The sequence below is a fragment of the Amborella trichopoda genome, chromosome 8, assembly GCF_054954075.1.
Source record: "Amborella trichopoda isolate Santa Cruz 75 chromosome 8, AtrichopodaSantaCruz75HAP2 v2.0, whole genome shotgun sequence".
NCBI lineage: Eukaryota > Viridiplantae > Streptophyta > Magnoliopsida > Amborellales > Amborellaceae > Amborella > Amborella trichopoda.
In genome coordinates this window covers 685007-695060 of record NC_142343.1, presented here as the reverse complement: position 1 = coordinate 695060, position 10054 = coordinate 685007, and the positions used below count along the sequence as shown (strand labels likewise).

Sequence of the window (10054 nt, the reverse complement as noted above, 5' to 3'; positions counted from 1 at the left end):
CCCTCTCGCTTACAACTACAGTAAAACGATCAACGGTCCATATTGAATCTACGCCGATCCAATGGTCATAATTGTATTTCATATTTAAATTTAAATTTTTTTTTTTACAAATCCAATCCAGTTAAAATTTAGAGCGTATACTCTTGAAAAATATGTGAACCTAATAAAAATATTATAAAATAATATATAAAAATTAAATTGACCAAAATATCTCTGAAAGTTACAAAGATACTTTGATCAAAACCTATGAAAACAAAAAAAAATGGGTCAACCTCTGGCTAGGCTAGTGTTGACCGTGCCTAGCTGTAAAGTGTAAACTATATCGGGCCTACCAAAGTCTCCTATTGATATGCAACCAAAACCCACCAACTAGGCCCATAAGGGTGGTGATGGGTCAAGTTGGGTCTCGGTCCGCCCGAATTTGAATTCACCGGACCTAGACCTGAACTCAAAAATATAGTGTGACCCCAACTTGGACCCATATAGTGTTTGGGTCCAAGATTTGGACCCAGACCCGACCCGTTGGTTCCAATTTTTGGACCCATATCTCGACCTAGATCGAGTCTACCCTCGGGGCCCGAGTCACGTTTGGGTCCATTGCCACCCCTACAGGCTCAAGCCCATTAACAGCCCAACCAACACCATAGAAAAAAAAAAAAAAAAAAGTGATTTACATACTGACTTTAAAATTTTTCCTAAAATAAAAAATACTCCATTTATCGATAGAAATTACAAAGAAGGCAAGTTAACTTATTTTTTCAAAAATGTTCCCCAATCTAAGAACAGTCCTCGGTCTGAATTTAATATTCTTTTTAGTTTTTTTTTGTTAATAGGGCCCCAAGCTTTAGGGTAGTACCCTACTAACGGAAAATTTTAAAAACAAATAAAATTAAATTAAAATTTGGTTTGAGGATGTTCTCATACTCAAAGGCAATTTAGAAAAAAATAAAAAAAATAGATTGGTTGACATTCTTTTGTAAATTCTACATACAAATAAAATATTTTATATTTTAAAAAAAACTTTAAGATTCGTATGTAAATCACACTAAAAAAGAGACTGGTTTTGACAAAAAAAAAAAAAGGCTCGCTTTCCAAAATATAGTATAATAAAGGGGGGACCAAAAGGCTTGAAGGTGTATATCCAAATTTTGCCTTAATTCATAAGAAGGCAAAGAATGAATAACACCGTTCACAGGTTATGGATGAGAGACAAATACGTTAAAAAAAAGTAAAAGTAATGGATGAGAGAGAAAGTGGGCCGATGAAGCACACGTGCGATCAACACAATAAACGTATTATTGAGTATGAAAATAAAGGAATACGACAGGGCTGACAAGCACGTGTGCGCAATGTACCTGGTCCAGAACCAGAGGCGGTTGGGCCGTACGTACGAGAAGTGCACGTGTGGAGGGTAAGACATTCTTCTTACTTTCGCTTTTGTCCCTCAACCATGTGCACCAAAAGACATTGGGTAGTTGGCATCACATCTTTCTCTCTCTCTCTCTCTAACAACCTCCTCTTTATGTTAGAGAGAGAATAAGGTGGGTCCCCAATCTAAGAGAAGATAAGCGTGTAAGCTATGGTCCCGCAGGATCACACTGTATTTCCTCCCTCGGGGAAAAGACTAAATTATGGGAAGATCTTTTTTAGGGGTTCTCTACAAAGGAGAGCATTTATCTTTTGACACGGTTTTTATGGGGCCAGCCCGCTTAAGGTAGAAATGAGGGCTTCGCAATAAATATATTTTTAAATATAATTTGATTTTAATTTTTTGAAAAATATATAATCTTTAACGTGGAGATCATGATTATGAAAAAAAAAATTAAAACTAAAAAAATTAAAAGCTAAAAATAATAATTATATTAAAAAAAAATTTGGACGGTTAGTTACAATTATTTTTTAATGGACCACCTATTTGCATCCATGTTTAAAATGGATGCTTTATACCTTTGGTCTTATTGTAGAAATACCGTCCAGCCGTAATTGTTTTTTATTTTTTATATATGAAGGGCATAATCATTCTCCCTCATGAGATGTCAAATTAGATGGCTTGGAGTGAGTCAACAAGTCCAACAATTGTTTTCTTTGGAACTGTGTCTATTCAATAACACTCTTACAACCACCCATTTAATAATTTAAGAGATAAGAATAATTGTGACATCCATGTATAAAGATAAGTGGTCTCTTTCTAGACAATCTATTTTTTTATTCAAAATGTTGGAAATCATCTAAAAATCACAAGAAGATTATACAAACGAAAACTTTTTGAATTGTGTGTTTTTTTAAACGTTTCAATCTCACCTTTCACAAAATGGATGGTTTCTATTCAATTTTGAGTTTTCTTTTCTTTTTTCCTTTTTTTTTAAGCATGTAGAGAATGCAACATAGTATAACAAATGGGTCGAAGATGTTACATCCCCAAAATTTGGGGTCTTAAAATTGCTTTTAGATTGGGTTTTGGACGAGTGGGTAAAGGGATACTATGATCCATCGGGAGCATAAAATATTTCAGCAGATTGAGAGATTTTGTAGAGGTTTTCACAATCTAGGAAGTTTTATCATGCGTATAAAGGGAATGTTTTTTTTTTTAAAAAAAAGAAAATTAAGTTTTTTATCATTTTAGGAAGCCCGGTAACTTGAGTGTGGATGAATTGCATGGAAGTTGAGAGTTTTTTTTTCTAATTAAGTAAAAATAAAAGTATATTTCTGATAATTTTTTAAAAAATAAAAATTTTAAAAAAATTTATTTTTATGTAGATATTTCTTTGCTTGAACCGAATCAGCTCCACGCTAGGTGAACCTTTAACGAAAACAGCCTGAAGCTAGGCGAAGCTAACCGAAACAGCCCAAAGCTGATCAAAACAAGAGCGTAAAGCTTTGCTTTACTTCGGTCTAAGCCTAAAGTCCGAAGGCTTCGGCCTCTTGGATAGAAATGATGCGAATCTGACAACACAAGTTGAACCAGTCCAGACTCTCTCTCTCCATCAGTTAAGTCTCAATAAGATATGCAACATAACCCAAGCCTCTTTTTTCATTAATTCATGAAGGACCCCATTGTTTACTCGAGCCCCGCCCCCCTCTGTCTCTCTCTCAAAAATAATCACAAAAAGTAAGTAAAAACAAGCTTTACGGTTGTCGGAATATAACCCTATGAGGTCCTCTTACTTTTTCATTGGAAAAGCACTCTTTAACGGAACTAAATTCTTGTTAGAACATTTAACATGGGCCCCTTGGGTCTATATCATTATTTAACTATAGATATTTGCCATATAACATAGTTATTTAAGTTGGATGAATATCTGCCATATAACATTGTTAATTAAGTGGGATGACTATTTTTCATATAGTGTTGCTGATTTGTTAGAGAAGGATAGGGCTTCCATCCCTTCTCTGGTTATCCCTGATGATATAATTTTCATTTCATAATTATCGATAAAAATTACCTTTGGTCAAAAAAAATTATTTATATAACATTTGTTATTTTAAGTTTGGTTTTGGGAAGGCTGCAGTTTTACAATATTTGATAGGGTTTACCTTCAGATCTCGGGCCCAAAAATCTGGAGAATACTTGCAAATCCATATTTACCCACCCAGAATTTGATGCACTAAAAATGCCTATCAACAAGGGCCTGAAACGAACCGTTCATAAAATACATTACAAGATAGACCATTTTCAGGGTTTAAAATCTCCAGCCTTTGTTTTTTTTTTTCCTCGTATCCACGGACGTGGAGGAGGAGATAATGGATTTGCAGGTTTTTCAGCACTCAGAAAAATTTTCAATGAGATTTGACGTGCAGCTTTATGAAGCCTCGGTTAATGCTTTAATTATACAAAATTCTTCCCAACTTTGAGCCAACAAGAGGCAGACAGAAGTGGAGAGGAATATACCCCTGGGCAATAAAGTCCTTGATTAAATATGATTAAGCATAAAAAAATACAGGTGCATATATAGAACAAAAACTTTTAAAAAGATACTTAGGAAAATGTTTTAACAGGCTTCTTTCCTGGTAACAAGGATGGGACATCTCTTAAGGGCTCTTGTTGTTGGGAAGAAAACCACTTTGTCCTCCTCTGAGGTCACAGAGCTGCCATTGAAGAAACAAAAATAAATGACAAATTGAAGGAATTATATTTTGTAAAATTATTGATTAAAAAAATAGCCTAACTCGGGAATTGCCTAAGCCATGTATAATTTGGAGGTTGGCAATTCTGGATAGAAAAACCCAGAATCACCGGAGCCTCCTAGTATTGTTAATATTATTTGTCAATTGTGGCCCAATCCGACTCGAGAATCGCCCAAGTTGGGCTAGATGAATCGGAGCCCAATTCTAATTGTACAAAACCTCTCAAGTGCTTACTGATAAATTTTGTTAGATAATTTCTCAGTAACGAATTTTTACCTGAAATTTGCGACAAGGTAGTGTAGGAAAACTGAGATTTCAACTCTTGCAAGCTCATAACCAGGGCAGAGGCGTGGGCCCCCGCCAAAGGGAGTGAAAACTGAGGGGGGATTAGTGGAAGGTAGAGTGCCCTGTGAGTTAATCACACAAGTAACAATATGTTAGGCATAAATTATATTGTAACCTCTTCTGAATCAGTGAATATAATGGCCTTTATGGCCATTTCTTCGAGGGTTAACATGAAAAAAGGGATGATATACTATAAGACCATTCTTATATTTGGTATAAGACCATTCATATTTGGTATAAGAAAGTCGCAACTACTCCTACTTGTTAGATGTGAAATGTGCCAATTTGGAATATCCAAAAAATCGAGAAATTTGTTTTGGGATTTTGAACCCGATCAATGGTACAACTCAATCTACCGGATTGATCATTTGATAGCTAAGAATAATTGTACAACTCAATCTACCAAATTTATCATTTGATAGCTAAGAATGATTGTGATCCCATGCATCAAAGATAAATGGTCTCATTGTCTACTTTCTTTTAAACATAAGTATAACAGAATCTCAAGTTTGTCGCGGAAGTCTGGAAGATAGCATAAATGAGTTTGATATATCGACCTGCCATCTCCAAGGATTGAAAGATCTGGCGTCTTTGTAAAAATCTTGGTCGAGATGAACTGCACGAAACGACACAAATACCTTCCAGTCCTTTGGGATTGTGCACCCTGTATACAACAAATCAACAGATGAACACTCAAAAGATTGAAACAGGAGAAACAGAAAATTAGTGTGGTACTTAAAGTGCAGTATATAGACAGTATATTGGGCAAATAGAGATAACCGAATCTACATACTACTAAAACACCTGGGTTGGTGTATAAACAATATGACACCAATCAATAATACAATGCGATACAGGCAAATAACCAAAATAAAAGGAGTCAAAGGAGAGTTGCAGGAAAAGGATCTGACATCCCTACCATGGCTTGGTACTGTAAACTAGACTATAAATCATAGTCTAAGTATGATGCAAATATTTTTCAAAATCGAAAAACCATAAATTGAAAAAGCTTCAGTGTGATAGACACATTCAGTAAATGAACACCCGAAAATTTAAAACAGGACAAAGAAAGAGTGAGAGTTTTCTATCTCCACCGGGGTAATGTCCAAACCTTTGATGTGAACATCACAAACAGCTCGACGAAAAACCCCACTGATGATATTTGCCACCCTCAGAGTTTCATTAATCACCTGAAAAAGTTAATGCGCATAAAGAGGATAAATTAGACATACAAATTACGCCGCATGAGGAATACTTAGGGCCTTTAAGATTTTATTAGATGTTAAGAATGAGGCTATAACAATTTTACACATTAATTGTAACCCAGCTATAATAATTATGACTAGTATGCAACTATTTTTAACTTTTTATCAGTCATCGAATCAAAATCAGATGACTGTCAACTCCAAACACTTACGGATCATGTTTGGGTCTAGAACAACAAAGAACTTACACATTGGGTAAAGGACATGGATTTATAATCAGCCCAATCCAAGGGTTCAGACCCTGCCTTCTTTCTTCGGATCTCCTCATGTTCTTCCTACAATCATCCAACCGTTCTCTTTTATTAGAAGTCATGAAATTTTAGGATCATAGGGAGAGATGACAGAGATTTAGTCTTGATTAGAGAGTCTCTTGGTGGAGAGAGCGAGTGAGCGAGTCTATGCCCCTAAAATCATCATAAAAACATCCCTTAATCTTAATCAGTGTTTCAAAATTAGTCGATCGACCGGTTGCAACTAGAGAGCGGTCCCGATTTTGATGGACTTTCCAATCCCACCAGAAAAGAATCGGGCGGGGGAATCAGTCTAGATCACAATCGCCCGATCCTCCACATTTTAAACTTCCATTATTATTATTTGTTTTTGAATCGCCCAATCTTCCACATTTTAAACTTCTATTATTATTATTTGTTTTTGCCCAGCCGATTCTTCTTTTTGGAAGACTAATTTTAGGAAAGTCATGAAATTTTGGGTCCACAAAGAAAGACGGATGGGCTTTCTCTCACGAGAAGAGAGAGAAAGAGAGTCACAAGAAGAGAGAGATGGTTCATTTCACAAAAATAAAGCAGCACAAAAATAGTAATAAAGAAGAAAAACATAAAGGATGAAAGAGAGAGAAAAGTAAGGGCATGACTTCGCATGCGTGTGCACAGACTTGGCAGGTCACAGAGGAGTAAATACCAAAGGACACCTCTTTCTCTCTCTCTTTACTCTCTACTATTCTCTTTCTCTCTCTACTCTCTCTCCTCACCCCAATACGACCATAATGCCTCTGAACCGATGAATACTAGAAAGCAGCAAGTAATATATAGAGCATACTGGGAATTATACAGAGAAGAAGAACCATTTGGATCACTCTGCGTCTCTAGAAAATCTAAACCAAAAGGCAAGTTGGATTAGACATCCATCCGACCAGGCCTTCTTTGTGCTCTCTTTTCTTGTATTTTCTCTGGCAATGTCAGGGAGGGAGAATGAACTACGAGGGGTATTTTGGTCATTATAAAAACTTTCTCTCTCTAGGTCACAGAGCTAGCTAGTGGAGAAGATTTGACCAGAAAGGGGATAGAGTCATTGTTTCTGTCTTCATTTTTCTGGATCTTTATTTTCACTTACAATTGTTGGCATTTTCGCATAGAAACTAGGGAGAAACAGAGGAGAGAGAGAGAGGGAGGAGAGAGAGAGAGGTACCTTTAGCGAGGCAAAAGCCTGAGGCGTCTCAGTGAGGAATTTGACTGCGAGGGTCATGATGGTGGATGTGGTCTCGTAACCAGCAACGAGCAGGGCAAGCAAGAAATCCACAATCTCTTCATCAGAGAGACCTTCTCTCACCAGACTTGCCACCATGTCTTTCTTCTCCTCGACATCCCCACTCTCTCTCTTTCTCTCTCTAACCATCTCCCTCAGAGCCTCTGCCACTTTGCCCCTGGCCTGCATCACCGTACAAAGGAAGAAACAACGTCACGGGTTTACTAGAGAGATGAAAGTTTTTAGAGAGAGAAAGAGTGAGATGAGAGAGTTTGATACTTTGATAGCTCTGGCATATGTGGTGCCTAAGAAGGGGAAAGGCACAGTGAAGAAGCCCTCAATCAAGAGCATGTATTCCTTTCTTAGATTCTCACTCCAATCCCCTGGATCAACGCTCATGAGCTGCTTGATTGTCAATTCGAAAGTTATCTGTAGAGAGAGAAAGTCACTCAAACATCAACACTTAGATTTGAAATCTGAAGCATAGGCGTGGAAATTGAAGTTTCAGAGCACCCCATTAACCGAAAACTACAATTCAAATGACCCATGTCGCTACTTTTAAAGAGAGAAAGAGAAAGTATACATAAGCTTTTATGCATGAAAAATGAATTTTCAGATCACCCCATTGATCGAAAACTTCGATTCAAGATTCAAGTCATTCATACCACTAGTCTCGAAGAGAGAGAAGGGGGAGTGAAATGAAATTCAGAGACCCCATTAACCAAATATCAGAATTCAAAGGATTCACAACACTTTTATAGAGAGAGAAAGTAATTTTGGCCTCCTCTTGCATAGAAACCTGACCCTTGCCCCCAAAATGAGGAATCAGAGCACCCCACTCAACAAAATTTCAAATTCAAGTGCCCCAAACACTTGTTTCCTAGATAAAGAAAGAAATTTAGAGAGAGAAAGAGAACCTTCTTGGCCTCCTCTTGCAGAAGAACACGGCCTCTCCATGAATCCAAGCTGAGGCGAACCAGTCGATCGATGTCGAGGAGAAGGTGGTCTTTGATTATTGAGGAATTGGCAAAGCTCATAGTGAGAGAATGCATTTTTTTGTGCAAGCTTCCTTTCATTAGAAGGAGAGAGTGCTTCCCTAAAAGGTTGGATATTGAACTTGGATAGCTGCTAACAAAAAGCTTGCCTTCATTTTGCAGTATGAACCTGTTCACCTCAGGGTCTGTTGAAAATATTGTTGGCTCTCCAAAAACATGTGTTGTGAACACATTCCCATACCTAGAAAGAAAGAGAGAGTTAGAGAGAGAAAGAGACAGATGCTGTCTAATTGCCAAAAAAAAGCACAAATACAAAAAAGTAAGAAAAGAAGAAATCAGTAACAAAAGGAAGAACACAGAAGAGAGAGAGGGAGAGTATATCAACACATACATATAGAGAGAGAGTAGATCATCACATATACATATCCAATGACCAATACAAATACATCAGTAAGAGAAGGAAGGAAGAGAGAGAGAGAGTAACATATGTTTAAATGAAAAAGAAAACCCACTTAGAAACTCAACAGAAAAACCATACTATGAATTGCAAATTTACTACAACCCAATGAATCTTCTTTCAAAAAACAGAGAGATTATAGAGTTGGAGAGAGAGGAAACAGAAAGAGCAATATATAATCTCAATAAAAATGGAAACCCACTAAAATTTTCAACAGAACAAGAGGAACCACATTGTGAATTGCAAGTTTACTACAATCCATCACTTCTTTCAAAAACAAGAGAGAGAGAGAGAGAGAGAGAGAGAGGTTTGTCTTTGAAAAGATTAGTGTTTTTTGTAAGACTTAGTATTGCAGAGAGTAGGTGCGCGAAGAGAGAGATAACTGTACCTGGATCTTCTGGAGTCGAGAAATGGCTCTGGATTGGTGGCTTTGTACGCCGAGATAAGTTGCAGAGTCTCTCCAACGAGAGGTAGCCCAAAGGAACCAGGAGGAAGGCCCCTTATTCTGTATTTTCTTGTTGAGAGATGAAGAAAGAAGAGAAAGAAAGAAACAAGGCCGAGCACCAGCATAAAGAGCACCATTTCTCAGTCTTGCTTCTTCTTCTTGGTGGGAGGTGGGTTTCAGAGAAAAGGCTCATTTGAAGAGAGAGAAAGAGAGGGGGTTCATTTATAGAGAGAGAAAGAGAGGGGCTGCTCCTCTGTTCACCATCAATGAAGCCCTTAATTTTGCAGAAGAATCAGCATTTGGAGTCAGAATTTATTTGGGATTTTGAACCTGGTCCTCTTCCTTAAATTGGGTGCTGCTCCTGTCTTGCGCGTGCATTTAATCTTTCTCCTAAGTCTTTGATCTCTCTCTCTCATTAAAAAAACAGCTCTATCTCTCATTCAAAGTAAAGAAGAGCTTCATCTCTCTCACAACAACTGCTCTCTCCCTTTCAACTGTCAGTAAACAACTCTCTCTCTCTCAATCACACTCTTAGAAATTTGCTCTCATTTACACACACTCTATCTCTCTCTCTCTCTTGAGATATATCCATGTATATATGGTCCATACATGTCTATTATATATATAATTTGGTGATGGAATTTATGCATAGAAATAGATAATGTCATAAACCTCTTTATAGCCAATCAATAATTCATAACGCAAGGAGAAAGAAAGGTAGAGAGAAAATAAAAAGACATCAGAGCCTGGTTACTCTGTGAGTTAGGAGTAGCTTTCCTCAAAAGGTCGTTTTCTCCCCTTAAAATGACAAAAATACCCTTGAAATCTCAGCGGAAGTAGCTGCAGTCCAATTGGTAGCAATTTTCAATAACTTTTTTAGATTTTTTTTTGTTGGTAGTTTCTTTCTCTCTTATGCACATTTAAAACGAGTAATTTATGT

At 37.1% G+C, this 10054-nt stretch overlaps 1 protein-coding gene across 1 annotated transcript; it reads right to left on the bottom strand.

Moving 5' to 3' along the window:
* Positions 1–3874: 3874 nt before the first annotated feature.
* On the bottom strand, positions 3875–9671 carry CPD (Cytochrome P450 superfamily protein). The gene is made up of 9 exons (XM_006848138.4): positions 9058–9671; positions 8135–8453; positions 7497–7646; positions 7161–7400; positions 5924–6010; positions 5582–5660; positions 5028–5134; positions 4402–4532; positions 3875–4086 (listed from the first exon to the last, which is right to left on the bottom strand). The coding sequence occupies exons 1-9, from the start codon at positions 9249–9251 to the stop codon at positions 3990–3992; spliced, it is 1404 nt and encodes a 467-aa protein (XP_006848201.1). The 5' UTR covers positions 9252–9671; the 3' UTR covers positions 3875–3989.
* Positions 9672–10054: the final 383 nt, after the last annotated feature.

What these genes read in the sequence shown, in the direction of transcription:
- CPD (XM_006848138.4), bottom strand. Translation starts at nt 9,251, where the DNA reads ATGGTGCTCTTTATGCTGGTGCTCGGCCTTGTTTCTTTCTTTCTCTTC. An exon ending in CATATGCCAGAGCTATCAAA is followed by an intron (nt 7,401 to 7,496) that starts GTATCAAACTCT and finishes ACGGTGATGCAG; the next exon opens with GCCAGGGGCAAAGTGGCAGA. An exon ending in CCATGTCCTTTACCCAATGT is followed by an intron (nt 5,661 to 5,923) that starts GTAAGTTCTTTG and finishes TAACTTTTTCAG; the next exon opens with GTGATTAATGAAACTCTGAG.